The 23403-nt window shown below is 28.8% G+C and overlaps 1 protein-coding gene across 1 annotated transcript; it reads right to left on the reverse strand.

The window, feature by feature from the left end:
* Positions 1-251: 251 nt before the first annotated feature.
* LOC136969642 (transmembrane protein 151B-like) lies at positions 252-21810 on the reverse strand. The gene is made up of 2 exons (XM_067263910.1): positions 21379-21810; positions 252-1839 (listed from the first exon to the last, which is right to left on the reverse strand). Exons 1-2 carry the CDS (start codon positions 21409-21411, stop codon positions 412-414), a joined length of 1461 nt encoding a protein of 486 aa, XP_067120011.1. The 5' UTR covers positions 21412-21810; the 3' UTR covers positions 252-411.
* Between the last annotated feature and the right edge of the window lie 1593 nt (positions 21811-23403).

Raw genomic sequence — 23403 nt, forward strand, 5'->3', positions numbered from 1 at the left:
GGAAAAAATCGAACCGCCAAAAAGCTGTATTTTACTTCTGTTTGACCTGTGTTTAGTTGGGGGAAAAAATGCTTGTTGCGTGAAGGTCAAAGAGTTACTATAAAAAAATCATAGAGAAATAATATTTAGCGTAGTCTATTTGTCAAAAAAATAATAATGAATATAGTGAACTGCGCGATAACTCGATTTTTCTCTTTCTTTTCTCGAAGAACATCTTTCATCCGTTTTCTCTATAAAAAAAATCCTTTAAAGCAAAAGGAAAAAAACATTTTGTTTATTTTCATATATATATATATATATATCTTGTATATACACATTGCCGTATATTTGTATATGCTTTTAAACGAATTCGTTGCTTGGGGTAAATTAGCGTTAACAGAAAATAGCAAATTATTTTACAATCGCGCGACCTTATAAAGCCGTTTCAGATACATCGATGCTGGCAGATAGCGATCGTCCTTGTAAACGATTTGGGCAAACTGGACGTTGAAAATTCCTCTCAGTTAAGGAACGTCTGAGAGGCAAGAGGGGGCGGCAGATGCGAAGAGCATCTTCATAAGTGGGCGGACATTCATCATCATGTTGAAAGGCGGGTGGAACTCTACTTGAATCGAACTCGTGCCTGATGTCTGGTGTGAGTGGAGATACTACAAAAACAACCTGTCCACTGGGTAGAGAAGTACGACTGATAGATTGGGGCCTTCTAGATACACTTCCGTAATTTTCCATTAGGGAATCGCGCGAAGCCAAGATGGAATCCGTAGGGCATATTCCATTCGGTAGATTGCCGTTAGTGTCCCTGTGTACTAGCTGCGTCATCCTGGATGTGTCTAGTAACAGGGCTTCGGAGTAACTGGGAGCCAAAGTAAAATTATTGGAAATTAAATGCTCTATTTCTGAACTGTCTACCGTGCTTCCGCGAGACATTCTATCTGGCACTCGGGTACCGCTTGCAGGAGTGAGGTAGTTCACACCGAATAACTTGGTTACTTGGTAATGGACGTAGGCCGTTTTGAATTCGATAAGAACTCTTAGTGGCCACGACAATAACACCATAGAGAATAACCAGAACACCAAATGAGAGACGTACCACGGCAATCTATCGGGATCTGCGAAGGCCACCATGTATTCTTGGAAGTTGACTCCAACCAAATCTAATCCTTCTCTCATTTCCATATAATCATCGATGCGCTCATTTTCTAAAAAAAATCTCATTCTTTGTTCCTCGAACTCGTTAGCAGCTTCAATGTTTGCGAAAGCGAAACCTTTGCTGAATCTTATTTTTGTAGCCGGATGTTTTTCTAAATCGACTAACTTCTTCGAGATGTCTTTTACACCACAGTTTGTATATGTAAAACATGATCCGGAAGAGTGCGAGTTCACTCTTTCGAAGTATATCTGGGTCGTGGTGTACGCATCGCCGTTTCTATACCTGGTTACTTGCCTACTTCGTCGAACGTAATGATAGCAAATGGCTTTCCACCAGATCATCGGTTGAGATTCGCGCATCTGCTGAATGTGATCGTATACCACGCTGGCATCGACATTATATGTCAGTTCTAAACGTGTGCTACAGTGCCAGCATTCCACCAGGTATACCAAATATAACATTACCATGAAGGCTATAGGAATATAGATATAACCTTCGTCACAAGGACTTACTCTTCGTCGACTTGTAATGGGAAAACTTTGAAAATTCACCACTAAACGAGTAACTTCTGCCATACGACACCAAGCAAGGGCTGCGAGGCATCCGAAAATTAACAGAGTCAAAACTAAACATTTGATGTGTGCATCTCGACGAAAACTTTGGCACAGTGAGAGCTTTTGAGGCCTTTGCTGAAATATAAAATATATAAAAAAAGGCAACTTTAGTCGTTATTGCTTTCCATAATATTATTAAAATAAATAAAACATTAAAGTATATATATCCGCATTCGAGAAAATATCACAACTGAATGATAAATATCTTCGTTGTTTTCCTATAGAATTTTTGATAAGTAAGAAAAACAACGGTATTATTAATATTTTCTCCTCGTAGTTATCATATATATAACATTGACTCGGCTTAAAGTAATAAGTTAGAACAGATTATTTCTTTTTCCAAACTCCTTTCAATAATATTGCCAGAAAATCTTATTAAATTCATAAAATTTTAAAAAGCATTTGATTTAAATTTTTAAAAAGTTTACATTTTTAAAATATCAATTTCTGTAATGAAATTCCTGGTTTTATTCCGATTGTTTTGATACAGATTTAGATTAATGTGGCTTAAGTAAACACATTCAACTAAATTTAGACTCGCTAATCTTTCCATATGTATGAGTATAGGAAAATAGGAGAGAATTATAAATATTAATTCATCTTATACACGTTTACAATAGATAGCATTTCCTGAGTCATAATTAAGGAATTTCGATTACTAATCGGCTGATAGAATTGATGAATTGCACGAATAATGTTTATCATGAATAGATTAAAGTATAATTTATGCACTTAAGTAATTAAAGATTACATTTTCTCGAATGCATAATCAAACATACAACATTTCTTTTGAATAAACTTAAAACTTCAATATCACTTTCGATTAAATATGAATTTAATATTTAATACTAATTAAATTTTAATTAAAAAAAGCTTATAACTTAACTTAGCAAGTCTTATACTCGACACGAAATATAGAAAAGAAGTTCGTTAGTTGTTTTATGAAAGGAGTAAAACTTTAATTATATTCTTACGTTGTTATGCCCACATTAATCTCCCATGTATTTTTGTAGAGGAGGTTCTTCATAATTATGTAAATCTTTTAAATACACATTGTAGCTATTTGCAATACATGTACCGCATATTACGTGTAATTTCTAATGCTATTTCGTGCCATGATATAGCATTGTACGATACAATCGACATAAGCGCTTATCGTAATTATTTTCATACATAAATCGTGCAGCTTTCGTTTTATTCTTTTCGATATTTTATGAATAAATTATTGAAAAATCGACTTCATCAATTTATTGCTGTAAATATTAACTTACAATTGTAAATTTATAAAGAGTTTTAATTATTTTTTAAAGAAAAATTAATCAATATAAACGAATTAATTTTGACATCTACATTAATATCTTGTATATTATTTAATGTACGAGAGAAGAATAGTTTCAAATTTTTACTACGATTTCGTTTATTCGACGGTGTTCAATGGAATCGACTTTTAAATTAATGAAATATTAACAATTATAAAATTTGTAGCAGAAACGAATATTGAAAAACGACTCGTAGAATATTGCTCTACTCAATATCATTGTAATTCGAAAAGCACTATTTTGTCTGCTATTAGCGTTAAGCATTTAAATTGCTCGTGAAGAGTTAAATAAACATTTATTTCTAATGCAGTTTTAAAGTGAATCACTTAATATAATGGCTTCTATATACAGTTGCCAAATATATATCGGATGAAAACTTCTTTTAATCGAATAGCCTATTAAATTCGATAAGATTTATTTTAAACTTTGAAGTTAGAGTCGGAATCGTGATTTCTATCTCATTTAATAAAAGAAATTACTGCTATCGGCATTATAAAAGCTTTAAAAAATTGTTTTCCTCGTAAAAATCAATGTATTAGTATTTTTAAGAGCGTTTTACTTCATCTTACACGTAATTCTTTGTCTCCGTCATTTTTCCATTGTTAGAATAAATATAAATAATGTGAAAAACGTTAAGAATCCACACAGTGTTTTTCATATTCTGAATATTCTCGCAAACATTATAAAAATCTCGCAATGGTAAAAAGTACTTACTTCTTTACTTTCTATTATTACTCATTATTTATATTCGTATACCACGTGTATATTAATTAAAATACTTAATCATTTCTAAACCATATAAATATTCATTTAATTAAAAATTACCAAATGAAATTAATTTTTAATATTTAATTAAAATGATATAAAAGTAATTTTTGTTATAATCTTAATTAGATATAGATTATTTAATAAATATAATAACGAAAGAGATTTTTGTATTCGATTCAGGGTAAAGAATTCTACTACAGCCTTAAGGAAGGTGAGTTTGAATTCAATTATGTCCCTCTCATCCATGTTCGTTACCCATCTCTCACCATTTTGGTCTCGTATGGGCTAGCCGATGGCACAATTTAATCGAAACTGGCAGAAAATCCAATTCGATGCATTAGATTTTAAAATTCTCGACTATTTTTTAGCCCAGTCATATCCTTGCAAAGTTGTTCTTTAAGTTCCAATGTCACCTACGACGTTGCATTAGCTATGACACTAGAGGTTTGAATGGCTTGTTTAAGCTTTCCAATCATGTTTCGGTCTTCCTCACTTATTAACATACAGTTGATATTATGTTATCTTATAATATATTAATTTAAATATTGCTAGATTTTAATTATTCGTTAAAATATCTACAAAAATGTCACAAGGACGACGTGACCTTTCCATTCCTTTTAATCATCGACAAGATTTTTTATTTTTTAAACTCCTCGAACATTTCCATAAAATTGACTTTCATGACCAATAATAGCATTGTAGATAAACAGCTGGAATTTCGTGTCGACAAAATTGTAATTTGATATTCCAACATGACATTGAATTGAATAATAAAAGCTATCCGATGATATGATAACTACATGTGATGTAGAAGCATGTAGAACTCACCTTCCTTACATGTCTAGTGGAATTATTTATTGTCCGAAATACATTTTGATGAATATTATTTCTGTATAAATGTTTAATAATTAAATAGGGAATCTTCCACCGCATCTTAAAATTCAAAGAAAGGGAGACTGAATGATTCAAACAAGATGGAAGAGGTCAATAAAAGTGATTTTGGTATGAAACTCTACAAAGAAAAATCGAATATCATCTTGAGCATTATTTATCGATAATTTAGCATAAAATTTACATTTTGTTTACCTTATAAAGAATAATAGACCGAAGAACAATGCTTAATGTTACATTCAAATTCTTACTCTGTAATCAATTTATGAAATTACAAACATCATTTTAACGAGAAATCGAGAAAGTTAATATAAAACTTTTATAATTTCGTTTAAAAATTCTGTAAACAAAGTACTTGATAAATTGTAATTCTAGATTCTAGAAAGTGAATAGAGGAATTTCTCGCTTAAAGTAATTAGTTGTTAAATAAATAGTCATGTTACAACTCATTTCGATCAAATATGATCGTGTAGAAAATTAAATGACTGACATAACTACTAAAGAAAGTCTTGACTAGAAACTAACGATGATAAAATCTCATAAAAATTATTTAATTGGCTAATTTTACATTTTAATTGAATATTTATACGTGTTATAATTTTCCAAGCGACACTCTTATATCTATATTAATGTATATGAAGTTTCCTGTCTGAAAAATGAAAAATTTCGACAAAATCAAGCGATTACAGACTAAAAAACAACAGAAAAAATGCCGTCTTATTATTAAATCATCATATTTGTCTGAAATTTTAAGAAAGGAGTGAGTTAAAAGACAATAAAATTCGTGTCGTAGCTAAAACACAATCTAAATCAAACTAAATTAAATTAGTTGGACGTTATTAAATGCTTTTCCAATTGTCACAGTTTTTTTAATAATATATTCAGTCTCTAATTTAACCGTAGCTCATTCATTTATAATCTTAATTTTGAATATATTAATATTTTAAAGTTAAATAATTAAAAATAATAAATGATTTAAAATTTATAATTATAAGATATCTCTTCTACTACTTTATAATAATTAGAAATCCTTCCAAAATGTAAAAAAAAAAATGTTAAAGGATCCTGCATAAAATCGTCTTAATTTACATAATATATTAATTATAATTTAGTCATTGGATTTAATTATAAAAAGAATTCAAAAGCTAATTATAATCGTAAAGATTAAATAAGATTATTTTTAAATTTGTTACGTTTAATTTAATGAAATTTGTAGATTAATTTCTAAAAATTGTCATCGTCTACCTTAAATTGATATTTAAAAATAAGATTTTTGACGTTTTACGTATTTTCTTTTGTTGTAATTTATGTAGAGCAACATGTTTAATTCCCTCATATAATTAATAGTTTAATTTATTATAATTTTTTAAAAACTTTTAATCATTATAACAGTCATTTGAGTTAATAAGAGGTTTGGATTTCGAAAAGATCAATTGTAACTTATCGTGACGATTCTCTTGTTATAACAGCGCTACATATGCATATTTTCTCTTTGTTATTCTTTCATTTATATCTGAACAAGCTCTTTAAAAGGTCAAAAAGCTCCCAGAAAAGGAAGATAATTAATATCTATTCATTTGTAGTTACGTCTCTTCATGCGGAGTAGCTGTATAAACTTTCGAATTTTACGCACATTCGCACCGATCCGATAATAATACAGATAAGTTGTCACGTCATAATTATAATTTAATTTAAAAGCAATCATTACAATTTTAATATTTTAAATTAACTATAAAAGGAGTGACGTAAATTACATTAGTTTTTTTTTTAAATCAATTAACTGAGAAGGCGAATCGAAGAAAGGATAAGTTTAAATAATTAAAAAGTAGATTATATATATATATATATATATTTTAAAGAATTGATGGAATTTGGAGAGGTGTAAAGAAATGCTGATTGAGTTCTCGAATGTCAAAAAATGAAGGAGAGATTCGGAGAATTGATAAAGTTGTCAGAAAGTCGGAAAACAACTTCGTCTTTCGTGCAATTCCCTAAACAGTATCAGTGAAGCAGAAAGCTAGTCAAAAAGTAGACACATTGAAGTCTCTAACGTCAACCGTTTCTAAAATGAAAACTTTTGAAGATGGTCCAAAGGAATCGGTGACATTGGGAGAAAAGATAAAACCGGCAGTAAATTTGGGAAAGTTTCATAGATATGATCATAAAGGGAAGATTCTAACTGAAGGAAATAAAAATTTCCCAGCAGATAAATATTTCAATAAAAAAAACTTAATCCAAAAATATAGAGAAAGATCATTTAGAAGATTATAAAAAGAATTTCCTTTCCTAAATTTATACGTAATTCTAGAATTTAGTGTCACAAAGGTTTGCCGCACAATATATGTATATATATATATAAAGTTAATGCATTGCAACTTCATAAAATAAAATCTCATAAATCATTAGCTGTAAAATTAATTATGAGGCATTTTTAATATTTAATTAAAACGTGAATAATAGATTACACAATAAATGTAAAAGTTCTAAAAAATAGAAAAGAGCGAATTATATAATCCGAATGAACGAATTTAAGATGAAAGTATTTAGATCGACACGTGGAATAATCAATAGAGAGATAGAGAAATGCACTTTTTTAAATAAATCATACACAAACAACCATTCATTTACCGAAGTTAATGAAATTTTTTATCGACTTTAACGTTTATCCAGTTTTAAAATTCTCTCGCCATGTTTTAAAAATTGGGAAAAAATACACTCTTACTCCTTTTCCAAAGTGAATTAATTGATATTTTACAATGAATCATGGAGTTATAGATATTTAAATTCGAGCCAATCGTTATATATAATTATAGAATTAATGACTGATAATGAAAGTCTAATAATCTAATATTATAAATTCTTTAAAATTAAATCAAATAATTTAATTAAAATTAAGAAGAAATAATAATAATAGGAAGAGTGGGAGTGACACCACACGTTTATCTTTTACATATGCCAAAGTTTGACCAATGAACAAGCCAGTTACATCATTCCACTTTTAATATTTTCTAATGAAAAAAGCTCGTTTATTATTAATTACATTCTAATTAATTATGAATTATCCGCATTAATTTGTAACTTTGCGTGAAAATTAATTCTACTAGATTTATTATTATATATTTGTCGTCTCGGCTTCTACTGTATATACAAAATAAGAAGGGACTTTATTCTGGAAAACAAAATACTTATCTTTCGTTAGAGATAAACTGAAGAGAAGATTTTTACGAGCCTCGGGTCTTTACATCTTTATGCTTATGCAAGCGTATTATAGTAAGATATGGTTCTTGATCATTAGAGCTTTGCTGACCACGTTTTTTTTCCACACATTTATTCAATGCGTGCATCTAAATTAGCATTTTCTACCTGTTTACGCTACAGAAAAATATAAGAAAATTCATAACTTTACGTTTTACAATACGGGAAACCCCCCTTACAGTTAATCAACTGCTTGTGGTTGATTAATATTCAAATTTTTGACAAATTAATAGGCACGAATTAAAATTTTAAAAAAACGTTATTAATTATACGTATTTTTAGAATATTAAATTATTTTTTTTATTTTAAATTCACTACATTTTGTACTCGAAATTTAAACTTTAAATGGTTGGTCCTACATACTTTCCTGACGTTTAACTGTTGGAATTGCTGTAATAATTATTGGAAGTATTTTCTGGAGAGAATCCTAAAGAAAAACTTTCTTAATAGAACCATTGACAAAACGTATAATTTTCGATTTTAGGGCAATTTAGCCAGGATTCATAGAATATAACTAGAAGGAAAACCCATGACGTTTATCTTGTTAAGAAGAAAGAGAAACTTTCTTATCAGTTTAATTTTTTCTTCTCCGATTTACAAAATTAGATACTATTTTTTTCTTTTTATAGCAGATGTATTCTGAAACTCTATACTTTTAATGCGTGTGTGGATGGATCTGGTTATCTATTTCGTAATGGATAATTCCTTGGAACAAATTTAAAACGATAGCAACACTATTTACCTTAGACGAGTGAGAAGTATAAATGCGAATAGCAATAAAATTCTAACACAATTAGATTAAAAATTTAATTTAAATAATACTAACAAAAGTTTCCCTTTATAATAATAATAATAATAATAATAATAATAAGGAAATGACATGATTTATTAAGGAAATTCTTTTACTTTATAATTCCTCTCTTCTTATTCCTTAATTCTAATTAAAATAATATTTAAAATGGAACTAAGAAAGCTATAATTAGATACTCGACCAATTCAGGAATACTTTTATTGCCCTTTTGCATTTTTAAACCTATCAAATTTGTCCAGAAGATGCAAATTGTATTATGTTTAAGGGTTTTATTCGTTGTTTTATTGTTTTTTTTTTCTAGTGGAAAAATAAAATTCTTTTCCAAGTCTGAAAATTTTCCTTTGAAAAGAAAATTGTGTTGGTTCAGTTGTTTTGAATGTCTTCATACAGGCGTTGAATTATCGCAAGATTGTCAACATCACTAAAGTTACAAAAGGAAAAACAATTTGTGAATATTTCTATAATTATTTGGAAAGAATAAGAATAAAAAGTAATAATAATATATAAACAATTTTCTATTTGAAAATAATAAAAATTCTTTATCGAAATTCTATTTTTTAAATTGTATATATAGATTCTTTCTGTATACTTGTAACTTCTTGCTAGGATATTTACACAAGACTCCTTTATAATTTAATAAATAAAAATGACTAAATATCGAATTACACAAAGAAATTTTGTACAAATATAAATGAAAATCGAAATAAAAATAATTTACTCTTTATTATTAAAAATTAATTATTTTTTTTCTTTAATAAAAATGCATCGGAGTTTATCCAAACTTCAAAATCCCCCCCCAAAAAAATTATAATTAAGCGTTAACAGTAACAAGAAATGGATAAAGTACGGAATTGTTAACTTTAATATCTTATAATTGCAGTCGAGCGTTATTAAATATCTCATCTAATATAATTATATAAAATACGGTAAACAGGGGAAATTACTTTTTGACTTTGACTGACAATTTCTACACGGTTTTTTCTTTTCAAGAATTTCGTTTTAATTTCCACGCCTCGAATTAATTTAATATTATTAAATCATTCTTAAAAGAAGGGAAAATATAATTATATAATAGATAAACCTTATATTTATATATCGATTCTTGAATTTGTACTGAAAATAATAAGCTTTTAAGGATAAATTTCTTTTTCTTAATCTTGTTTTCTACTTAATTTCCAAAATATTTATCACGAAATTAAGTAGAATGTCGTGTTTATTTTTTTAATTTATGTATTTACAGGCTGGCATCAGCTTAGTTAATTAGAAAATAGTTTTTTCCCCTCTTAATTATGGAGTAGAATTGTATTTCTTCTTCTTCTTCTTCCCCAATTGTTTACTCGGCATCAGTGTAAAAAATAATATAGTTGTAACACGATGCAGAAGGTTATTTGTTTTGATATCTTTAAGTAGAATGCCATTGATGAGTTTGAGAATTTGTTACATGTTAGTAAGATTGATATTGTACTGTATACTACTGTATATTGATAGGAAGTATGGGGAGTGATTGGTGCCTCGACAGTGTCTAATGTAATTTCGTAATTCATTCCTCATTGATATTTCTCCTTCTCCGATTCACTGCGACACGTATGATAAAATCGTGCAATAAATAATCAAAAATTTTCCTTTATTTATAATAAAAACGGGATGTATCGGATGATATCTTAATGGGAATAGTAGTCACATTTTAAAAAAAAATGATCAATATCGTGTTCAAAAAATCAATATCGCTTAAAAACGTTCATTTATCACGTTCTTTCAAAAGAAAATAATGAATTTTAAGCATTGCAAGCAAACAAAAGCTGTAGAACGTACTTAGGGTTTTTCAGAACGTTTTCTACATGCTATAAAATTTATAATTTATTGAAAAAAGATCATTCTTTTAAAAATAAATAAAGTAGATACATAAATCAACGTTATTTGTTTGAAATAATATAGAACTTTCCCAATATTATAAAACTGTGTTTAAAGATTCGGGATTTATTGGATTTACTTATTTAACGTATAGCTATAATTTACCACTAGAAAAAGAAAAAAAGAATTGGAAAATCTAACAGAGAACCGATATATCTAGACAAAACAAAATACGGTAGTGTGTATATTGACATTCTAGTTCTTTTCTTTGCTTCGATAAACTTTAAGAAGCGCGGAACTTTCAGAACTTCTGTATAAATACCAAAGAAATTGTACAGTCTTTTTGAGAAAAGTCTCTTTTAAAACCTCACTGCATAATAATTTATCGTATGCTTAATGCTACATTCCCATTATTTTATTTAAACAAAAGAAGCCGAGTGATTTTTGCCCGTGCTTAATAATACATTCCTCCATTTCTCTACGTCGTAACTTTTTCTAATCCTATGCTTTATTGACACGAAGTACACACATTACATGAAGTATGACATACCATAGAATATTTATTACTAAATTCCTATACTGTCTCGTTTATACAAGTGTATTTATCATTAGGCTGATAAGCTGTGTGTTTATGGATTTGCTTGTATATGTTTTTTTTTAAGTAAGTAAATATAATAATGCTGGATAAAATATATTTTACACCATAAAAAATGTATGGTTTTTATCCATTTTGAAAAGGCTATTACACAATAAAAAAGTTTAATTACATTTTGCTTAGATTCTTTCATTCATTTTCTGGAAATCTTGACACTTTCTTGTAATTTCCAAATCGATATATAAATCGTACGTCTGAAGTTTCATAATAACTTTGCTTAGACATTATCTTTAAAGAAATATTTCACGATAAAACATATCCAGTGAAAACCATTAAAATTCCTTATTTAAAAAAAATAAGAAAATTTAATAGTAAATTCGCATTTTTCTGTTTGTTTTTAATTAAAAATTTCCCACCGATAGTTAATTAATTCTAATTGAGTAGGAGAAAATGCTAACTATTCATTGGATTTTGCTTGTTTCGAACGTGTATTAATCGGATAAATGTGATAAGAAATTGTCGGGCCGTATAAAATAGAGATAATAAGACTAATGGAGTTGTAATTTTCAGTTCGTTGATGAGAAAGATCTTAGGTAATCCAATAACTAGTAGATTTGTTAATTAAGCGTTAATAAAAATGCTTGTAAAGGAAAAAATATGTGTATATATCGAGAAAACAAGCAAAACAAATCATTTGTTTAGTTGATATTTCCCATATATTTAAAAGAAACAAGCCAAAAATCAGGAGAAAAAGTTGTGATATCTTTTTTTTCCTGCTCAGATTGAATAAATTCCCATTCCCAAGAGCAAAGAGATGAATGGAACAATCAAATAAATCCTATTAAAGTTTAAATGGCGTATCCTTGATATTAAGCGGAGCATTCCTACAAAAACTCTTTTCACTGCCTTTTGAGTCTTCTATACAATGAAAAGCGTCACTAGAATCGATATTACCGTCTGTTATCGTTACAACTACTTGAGAATTGCACCGTTGAACTATACGAATCTTGATATAACTCAGTTTTCAAGTAACATTGGCATACGTACCTTGATAAATGAATTTAAGATGGAGGGAATATTACTGTATTTATTTTAATTTCGGCGTGTTATGTAGGAAATAATTGTTTGTCGAAAGAGAAAGCTCGATCATGTTTAACCCTTAGAAAGAAGATAATTCGTCCATTAAATATTATTAATTGAGTGAACGATAATATTAAATAAATGCCATTAAGTAATGATTAAACTGCATTTAATTTGATTAACATAACGAAAATTTGATTAAAGAAATTCGTCAATTATAATTATCACCTTTAACTTATTAAACAATTACTCAGACCACTCTTTCCTTTTAGCCCATTTTCACTTAGATAAGAGACAAACGAATTCAATTAATTTATCTGTTAAATTTAAAACCATTATCGGATGAACAACAAGTCGTAAATTCACGAATTTTGAATGATTTATGCGTTTAAATTTCTAACTTAGAAACTTCATTTTCTATATCTAAAATATTAAAACACGATTTGTTAATAAACAGTCAATGAAATGGCAGAGATAATGGGTTTAATTATTATTTAAATCGCAAAATAATCTTCCTGACTAATTTTCTTCTTAAATGTCTCCATTGTAAAGTAACAATTTGCTGAATCCTCGGGAGAATTAAACATATCGAAGAATTATCCAAGCTAAATTACATTTTATTTCTACATTAGACATGTTCGATTGATCTGTTTTCATTAGGGTGTGTTCTAAATTCTAATAGGTATCACACAATCCATTCTTGATATCGAATGACTTCGAGATAGTTTAATTTAAATATAATCCCAAGTTAAATCATCGAGCCTATCGATTTTAAATTAACTTTTAATGCCTCTACGTGATTTCTTGCCAAATATTTCAACTTTGGCCCGTTTCTCGCCAATGTATACTGTGATAAAACGTTGATTTTGGGTTCATTTTTTAGGCTGTTTAATACAAAAATATCGCCAAATTTATTAAACTCGGCTTAGTTTAGAGCTTAGTAATATTGCCCCCTTTTGAATTTATTAATTTTATAAATAAAATATTGTTGATTTTAATATAAATTGTATTTTTCTTCCACTTACGAGAGATTTCTTCTAATTAAATTCTGAAAGTACGATACGTCTTATTGAAATTTCCTTCTATTATAACTTTGATGTTGGTAGATGTGTGTTGGCATAGCGGATTTATTTGTTAAAAGAACTTATCCATATATATATATAATATATTGTAGGAAGATTGCAAACTGATGAAAAAAATATATAATACTTAGAGTTTACGTTGAAAACTATCGATAAAGTCAATATCATTCCCGAGACGGGATTAAGTTAAGCTAATCAATCTTTTAGAGAAAATCCTGCATTAAATAAACACCATTTTATGTCGGCATCCCCGTTACACATGGGTCTACTAAAATAAAAATAATCTATATTTAAACATACCAAAATTCCACAATTATGAAATAACCAGCCATATAATTTTCAGTAAAGTTGGAATGTTTACTAATTTCCTACGTAATTAATTTATATAAGTACGTAAACTATCGGTTTTACTGTAGTCCACCTCTATAAATAGTCACTTACCATGTTATCACGCTAAATCGAATCACGATATCTTAGCTACTTTCGATGTATGTACAGTACCGACCGACATTAGTACTATTTAAAGTACTAGAAAGCAGTATATTTTTATATCTGCTTGACCCAAATAGATAAGAAAAAGAGAATTCGGATGCCAGATCCACATCGTGGTCAACATATCGTTAATTCTATATAAATATATTTGTAGGATCCTCTACCAAATAGGGAGTTTAATTAAGATTTTATATAAAAATATCGAATATTTTGAAGGGAGGAGAAGTAAATACGAGAGAAAATAAGGGCATCTTCTCGAACTGATCCAAATTTTAATAGAAGTAAGAACAGTTTAAAGAATATATTTGAAAAGTATAAATATGTTTTTATAAGAATATCGGAAACAGTATCATATTTTGTCTGAGTAATGCTAAAATACAATGAGATAACTTATATTACAAACTTCGTATCCTGTTATCGGCAGCGAGAGAAGATAAAAAAAAAATAATAATAAAAATAGTAGTAACACGAGATCAGATGGAGAGGAAAAGTAAATAAAATATTTAAATTTTCCGAGAACTATACGAATACAAAATTATTCAATATAAATGTAAATAAATATATGTATAATAAATTCAAACATAAACACGGAAAAAAATCCTTTAAAAATGAATTTCCTCCGCACACTCCGAGATTTACATAAAATTTCAATAAAATATTTCAAGCAAGAAAAAGGAAAACAACTATCGAAATGAACGTTTCTGTCCGTAATTTAAATGCTGAAATCTGAAGACGACAACTATAAATTTTCTAATATTATAGATGATACATGAAAATAATGTAATGATTATAGTAAAATATATCTTAATCTTTTAAAGATTTTCCAGCTAAAATTTTAAATACAAGAAGAATTAAACATTTAAAAACTACGTTAGATAATTTTTAATTATTTAAGTGAGGAGAGGGTTGATTTTATAAATTGATTTTTAACCATCGAAAATAATAGAGTAGGATTGTTACTATAGTAACTGAAGTATAGATAATATATGACCTTGATAACGTAGTTTTTAAATGTTAAGGCCAAATTTAGTACACCTCTTCACCATTGAACGATTAAGAAGTGTTTTCAGTATGAGATAAAGAATTTGTTTCATAAAATATGTTAAATATGTAAAGAGTTTATAGAAAGTTAAGCGTTACAAAAGAATGCAATCTGGCTCACAGTGCCATTTCGGGTTATGTTTTATGCATGATATCTTGCCGAATTCAAACTAGATCGGTGCGTGACGTTGAAGATAGCCACTCTATACTTACCAAAGGTTTGTCTTTTCACGAAATATTTACCAATATCTTTCCAAATATTCACGAAATTGATTATAATCCTGGAAAATCGATAAACTATTGATCTACACTAGAGCAGAGTGCAAATTAAATAGTTTTTTTTTCTGTTTATTCACTATCAAAATTTATTTTTGTATGGCTAAACCTGCAATTTATAAGTTCCTTCGACTACATTAAAATGCGATGAAATGTCGTATATAATTCTGGATTATTCTTGATGAATTTAAAAAAACTGTAGACCTATAAGTTCCCACTGTCTGTCAGTTTGTCCTCTCTTAATCTCCAGAAGGGAGTTAGTTAGATGAAATCCGAGACTAGATATGAAAACCTTGGAAGCAGGAGGTCCCGATTAACTATATACGAACTTCCGGCCTAGACTGAAAATCACGTGTTTTCAATTCAAACATTTTCCACGGAACGAAGTTACACGGCACGACTTTATTGCTAACAGGAAAAGTATGATGTACAGGGGCAAGTCACTAATAATTTGAGGTGGAAAGCATATATTTTAAACTAAATAAATTTTTGCCCGTTGTCTATGAGTACAAGCTGGGAATCATTTTGAGATTTCTAAAAATGATACGGGCATTCGGAGAATTTAGTTGAGAAAAAATTGATCATTGGAAGTGTGAGCAATCGCGACGGTATTCACAATAACTCACGCGGAAGATAACCTAAAATTGTTTTCGTTTCGACGTGTAGACTATAATCATTTATAAAGAGGGTCATTTATTACGTTTCCTAAATGATTGCGTATCCATAAAACGTAACTCGAAACTAATTCCAGTTATACGTTGATAATTATGTTAATCATCGACTGCTCAACGTTGTACGAAATTTATTCAAAACTTTAAAATCGTTAGATTAATTTATATAAATTTCTGTTAGATAAATAAGATATAAAAGAAGAATGAAACCATAAAAATAGTCTAGAAGCTTAAATTAATCCTAAAATAAATTTTAATAATGGAATTAAAGAGACTTCCTCGGAACAAAATAAAAAAAAGGAGATTGTGATCAGTAAAGAAGTAATAAAAATTAAAATATTCGCATAAAAAGCCAGATGAATGGTTAGAAAGTAGCGAGGAATATCGTTTGCACAGCAAAATTTACGATCATTAAGAGTGGAAAAGTTGAAGTAGAGCGAGGAAATATTTATTAGTAGAAATTGGTAATCGATAGAATTTGTATTAAGAAAAATTATTTAAGAGAATTTTAATAAGATAACCTTAGATGAATCAATAATGATTAACGTATGGAAACCAACTCGAATACATTATTGCTCTCCTAATCGTTGCTTAATCAAGGGATCTTTACTAACTTAAACGAGGTTTTTTTTCCCGTAGTTTAAGGAACATTTAATACCCTAAGAGATCATTCGGCATTGGCAAAAATCCAACATTCACGCTTAAGAATATTTAATTTGCGATACATAACGATGTTTCTTCCCGAAACGAAATTTATGCCGAAAATATATTAAACTGTGACTCCGATTTGAAGATGTTGCGTGGAAATAACAGGAGAATTCAAAGCGGGAAAATAAAAGTAATGGCTTATCTTTGAAGTAACTTTAGAAGAGCTAACGCGCATCCCATTTAAGATAATGAAGAAGAATAAGGCCATTTATGAAAGCCGTGCGATGAAGATGACATAAGAGAACGAGCTGTTTTTTAATTTATAGATCAGTTAACTAGATAATAAGTAAGATAAATTAGTACAGATCTTGTACAGTAATTCAACACAAGTAATTTCGTTAACGTGATCCCAGAACTGCTTGCACGTTATAAATTATTCATATTATCGAAAACGTTGGCGAAATAAAATTTCAAAACACAAATTATCATTCCAGGCCAGAAAATGTAAGAATTCCACGCTCCTTTTCTCTTATACAAGTTCTATTTTTACAGTTACTTTCTTACAAATTAAAATAACTAATTAAAAAATCTAGTCAAATTGTCTATAGACGTGTTAAAGGAATTATGAAATTCCGCAATTGGATGTCAACTAAGTTGATAACAAAGACCCGAGAGACGTTGATAAAGGATTTTCTTATAAATTGGATTTTATATTTTTCCAACCAAGAAGGATCTCTCTCCAATATCGCATTTTTTACGTTTCCAAAAGATTTTTAAAGGTGTTCATTGCATTCTAAATCGAGTTTAGATCTTAACCTTTCTTACACAATATTTTCTTTATATATTTATAGCGGGTGGTAAGATAGAATTTTGATATAAAGCTACATATATCATCCACAATATATATAGTTTCATATAAGAATTCTAGCTCATAAGTTGCAATTTATTTGCAGTAATTTAAGACACGAGCTTAGAATCAATGTTTGATTCGGCTGTATAAATTTCCAACTGATTAATTTTCTATATAAATATATTTCGATGAATAAAGGATAGAAATTTATTTTAAAAAACTGTGTGTTACATACATGGATTAATACGAGGAAACTGTAACGGTAAAACGCCATTTGATCCAATTATAAATAAATATTAATTACTCGGTAATACTATTTAACAATAAGTCGAAATTAGTTTTCTTCTGGAAGAAAGAATTTGCACTTTGAAGTTATTCCGATTGAAATTTTTAAGAGATAAAATCAATAGGAAAGACTATTAGTTGTAAATTGTAATTAGATTGGACTGAGAAAATTAGAAAATGCATTTGTTTGTTAAATTTATCAAAAGTGTGTAATAAATCTAACTAATCCTCTACTTGTATTTTTCGATGCTGCCTCGGGGTATCGTTTTCTACCAGGAGATAAAAGAACGAAAGATATACAGTATTTTACCATCATAGTCGTGATTTGTAAGCTACCTGGGGCACCATCGAATATAAAACGTAGAAATTTATGATAGAAATTTTTGAGAAGATATCCCATTTTGAGAATAAATTCCTAAGTGCTTTCTTACATTATTTGACGTAGGAGATTTATTTATTTCCTTTATTTTAAATAGCATAATTTATAACTTATATATTTTTATACGCCAAACGTTTATAAATATTTTTAAAAATTCCAAAACTTCTTCTAAATCGTTTTATCATATTAACTAAGTGATGCGCTCTCTGCTTATTAAATAAATTAACAAAAGTTGTTTACATATATTTTATTATTCGTTGAGAAACTTAGACATTTCCATTATCATTCTTCGCTTCTCGAAAGAAAAAAAAGATTTATTTTGGGTGGAGATTACAAACGTTCCTTCCTATTGTTAGATAACGTGATCGTGCTTTTACTCCATCTTCCGAGATTTTAACCGTTAGCATTAAAATAATTATAAAACTTCTATCTTTAATTACGTTTAAACTCAATCAAACTTTACTTTAAAAATCGTTATTAAATGCTATTTTAATTCTGCTTTATATAAGTTTTGATAAACTTTCCAAATAGTAACTGTATATAAAATTATCGTATGCGATGGTTGGATTGAAGGGCTCTTGTAAGAGTATCAAGATCTCCGTTGATATCTCTTCTCTCTATGGTTACAACAACAGCGACTCGTAATATCAGATGCAATTATTGTTGCTATTATAAGAAAACTGATTACTTCTCACTTCGACACTTGCAAGCGTAATACATCAGGCAATCTCATTCAGTTTTCTAATTCTTGAATCATAAGCTCTGTTTTCCCACTTATTATACTCGAGATCGTTGAAAATTCTCGATAAAATATATACCAGACTCGATTATTTCAGTAATTTCATTCCGTAAAAATGGAAATATTAATATAAATTTCATTCTCAATCTTATTATGAATTAAAATGTAAATTTAGTTTCAAAAATTTCCGTTATTTATTTAAAATATTCTTTAGTGTAAGAAAAAACATTTCCCCCCCTTTCTTCAATTTTTTTTTTATTTAAATAAGTATAAAAATTGCATATTTATTCGGTAGAAAAATAATGTATTTTAGTAATTAGTTTAAACAAACGTTAACGTATCTTTATTTTAAAATATTTAGAATAATTATACCGGAATATTAATGGTTTATTCTGTGGCGAAAAGAATATATTTTGTATTTAAATAATTATTCTTCAGTAGCGAAAGGAGAGTTTAGTTAATCAGGTTTTGTACTTTTGTTGTTTAAAAGAAGAAAAATATTCTGTCTCTTGTAAGAAACTTTCTTCTTTTAAAAATTTCATCACACGTTTAAAAATTTAAAGTTAAAACTGTAACAATCAATGTAATCCTTTCTTTTTTCTTCGAATTTGTCTTAATTGATAAAAGACAGACACAAAGAAAAATCTAAGCTTTATCTCCACGTCTTAAAATATTCTATCGTTTCTGATCACATTTGATAAATGTAATTATTCATTTTTTATCACTCTCATTTATCTCTTTGCTGTTTATTGTTACAGAATAAAAAAGTTATTATTTTTTATTTTTCTTCTCCCCTTCGCAAAAGTAGTTTGCGCAGAAACATTATAAAAATAGAAAAAGTATTAAGAGCAAATTACGCATCGTAATTTCATAATTCTCAATAATCAAATATTGTTACAAATTTTGGTCATTAGGGTGTCATTATGTCGCGCACCGGCTTCGAAATTGTTAACTAAATTACATTTGAAGTTTCACGGCTGCGTTTATTTGAGATGTAAGATATCGCTGTTCCTGGATACTAACCAAATTTACTTAGTAAAATTATGCATATGCCCTTTATTCCGATATCCACTATGCCAGTTAGATTATACTTTTTTCCTATTTACGATAACAGATGTGCCTCCCGCTTCTTAATATTTAAATAAAAAGATAAGAGAATATAATTTATTATTTACTGCAAGGTAATTTTTGGTCGTTTATAGCATTTAAATATTAATCTGAATTCCCCCTTTTATTATCATTATTATTAAATTAAATAAAAAGCTTAAAAATATGAAAATTAAATTTGTACCCTTTTTATTTAAAGAATATTTTTAAAGGATTATATTCAAAAAGTTATTCAATAAGGATAATTTAATATCCGATCGAATAATGAGACACGCTTTTAACACAATAGAAGATCAGTTCCCTGTAGATCAGGTTTCTCCGCATTTCTCGGTGTTACGCAGTGAAGCAGCATTCGGTATCATTTTCCAAAATGCGAATAAAATGACCGGATCAAATTGTTTCCAGATGGTAATATTCGATAATAATCTCTCGCATCTTCATTTGTTATCCAGTCGTTTATGGCTTCGAACCTATTCGGGGTTAAGTTTAGAAAAATAAAAATAAATGATGTGCAAAAGTTGAAAATAGTGATGTTTATGTCTATAGAACATAACCCAAGCAATAATTGGTTTACGGCTTGCGTGACGTTACACCATTTTCGTGACGATATTTTCACTCACGCGATCAGGTATGCGTCACGTTACCGATAAAGTATAGTTTGTGCTGATGAAATGAAGTGCGTAGATTGTTTTCTGTATAGACGAAGCTAAGTGGATTAAGAAGTCGATTGGAAGAGATTCAGAATCATTTTATGGATGTTGCGTGTTCGGCCATCTAAATGAGTTCGAACGGATGGTTGATGACATTGTCAAATTTTGACGGCTCAATAGATAGATTCGTTTGAAACTTTAAATGCTTCGTTTCCAGCTACGAAACGTCGTTAATTAGTTGAAAGCTTAAAAAATAACGCTTTTTTGAAATTTTCGCCGTTTAAGTTAATTCCTTAATCACTTTAAATGTATTTATTTATAATAATGTCCGGAAATATATGAATTATCAATATTAAACTGCTCTTTTTACTCCGTTAAATGAGAGATGAATAGAGAGATGAACAGAGGAAGGAATAAGAATAATTTTTCACCCGAATTACGACTTAGCAAGATAAAATGACATTAAATAATAATAATTTAAAAATGTTGTTTTATCGCAAACATAAAACTTTATAAAAGAAATTATTTCTCTTATATTTTATATTTGAAATATACCGCACTTAGAATTGTATTAGTCATTGGAAATTTTATTGGACATTAAAATGGATAAAAGAACATTCGAAGAGACATAAAAATCTATGATCGAGCATAATTCTTCGAATGACAGCATCCAGAAACATTTTCCAAATCTAAAATTTATCCGAAAGTGGGCCAATATCACCATATATTCAATTCATATAATAATTATATTATAAATGGTGGAATTAAGATAAGAAATTTAATACTAGTTCGGTAAAGCTTATAAATGTGGAAAACGAACGTACCTCCTCTAAATTGTCGTCTATAGCTACACTCATGACGGTGATAATTCCAGAAGTAGGAACATTGTGCAGCAGTTCTTAGTGTGGTCAGCACACTAACCCGCTTGACCCAATGTGATTCCTTTCTAGACATGTATAGATTTGATTTTAGTAAGGGTCGGCTGTTGACAGTGATGGACGCACGTGCTTCTACGAATATTTAAGGCTATCATGGTCACTAAGTAAAGTAGGTATAGTAGAGGGCACTGTCAATGGAAAGTGCTGTAGAAGTCGCCTCGACTGACATGCTGATCTGGACTGTCGTACTCGCCATCTGGTGAATGTGCAGCAGCGTCCTCTAATGGCAAACATGTGCAGCGATCGATACATATTAGACGCATGTTAGTGCGCTTTTTATAATTAAAATCAAGCAATAAGTCAAATTGCGAAAATTCCAATACTTTCTTCATTTAATACTTAATTGGGAGGTTCGCCCTTATTCCACTGCCAAGTGTAGAATAATTATTTCCATATAACTTTAACCACAATTTATCATCTCTATATTATAGTTAAACTGTACGTTTTATAGGTCATAATTTTTATTTGTCATTTTCCTCACCATACACATGTATCTTTCTTGTAACTTTATATCTATATTATTTTTATTCTTCCCACGAAAAACAGTAATGAAGATTAATACAAACATTTTTTTTAGTTAATTTTTAAAGGGGAGAAAGCTTCCTCCGTATAAATTTCTATCAGAAATTTAAGAGCGACTTGGAAATCTGTCGTTTATATTTGGTCGAAGTGACGAATGGGCCTTGATTCAACAATGACAGTAAAGACCACGTCTCCTTGTATGATATTCTTTTTTATTTTCACTGCTTTCTAAAAATCATCTGCTGAGTTTCTTCCATATATTTCTATTTGATGTATGTTATCTGTAACTTAAAGGTACAGTATAACGAATTTTTGCATTTTATCTATTACCTTGTGCTATAAAATGAGACGATAAACGCAAAGATGAATGCCTTCCTTAGAACAGAACTTTAAAATGATCGAATTCCAAGTTATTTTTTTAAAAAACAGGCTGAATAAACATCTTGATTTTTTGCATAAAAATAAAATTTCGAAACCTTACATTTTCATTATTGGATAATTGGATTATAGATAAAAATTAAAGAGACGTTCACCCGTACTTCGGAGAAATACTCGTTCGTCTTTCTTTTTTTCCCCTTCAGATTTTTGTTTAAAAGCCCGATTTATATAATTTTTCCTCGGAACTTCATAAATGTTTAAATTCTATTTTAGAAAATGAAAAATACTCTGCGCTAATTTTCTAATACTAATTTATTACGCAGTATAATTATAGTTATAGCAAATAATTTTTGCTCTTACAAGTTTTTCGATAAATTAATTTCGTTAATTTTATTACGAATTAAATTTTCGAGTTACCAGTTTTATTTTAGTGTGCATCCAATAACCTTTAACATTTTCCTACATTTGATCTTACTGTATTTTATTTTATATATTATACATTCTTTTTTTTTTCTTCTTTTCATTTCTCTCCTCTCTTTTCGTCTGCATCAAACCGAATCAATTTCAAACTGGAAATTCATTTTAAAAAAAAGAAAAACCAAAATTTCAATCTTATTTTTGCCCGATAAGATTGAAATTTCAAAAAAAATCATGTCACAATAACGCAGCTTTTTTCCAATTCCAATACAACTAAATCTACAATTTCTTCAATCGAACCACTAACTTCGAAACGTCAAAGTTTATGGTGTGACAACAAAGTGCCCGTTTGAGAAAAACCATCGTCGAAATGGATCAATATACCCTTGGCTAATGCTAGAAAGTGAATGGGACATTAGGAGACTCTAACCTTAGAAGGCAGAGTGACAAACATACGACACATGCATTCTTAATAAATTATTTCTCTAGTTGTTTTATATATATTATTATTATTGCCAGTTTGTTCCTGTACGCACAGAATGTTCTTTATCACAAATTCTTTTTTTTTTGTGCCATCCAATCACACTACATCAA

This window comes from Centruroides vittatus, unplaced genomic scaffold, assembly GCF_030686945.1.
Source record: "Centruroides vittatus isolate TY-2023 unplaced genomic scaffold, ASM3068694v2 contig_18, whole genome shotgun sequence".
Lineage (NCBI taxonomy): Eukaryota > Metazoa > Arthropoda > Arachnida > Scorpiones > Buthidae > Centruroides > Centruroides vittatus.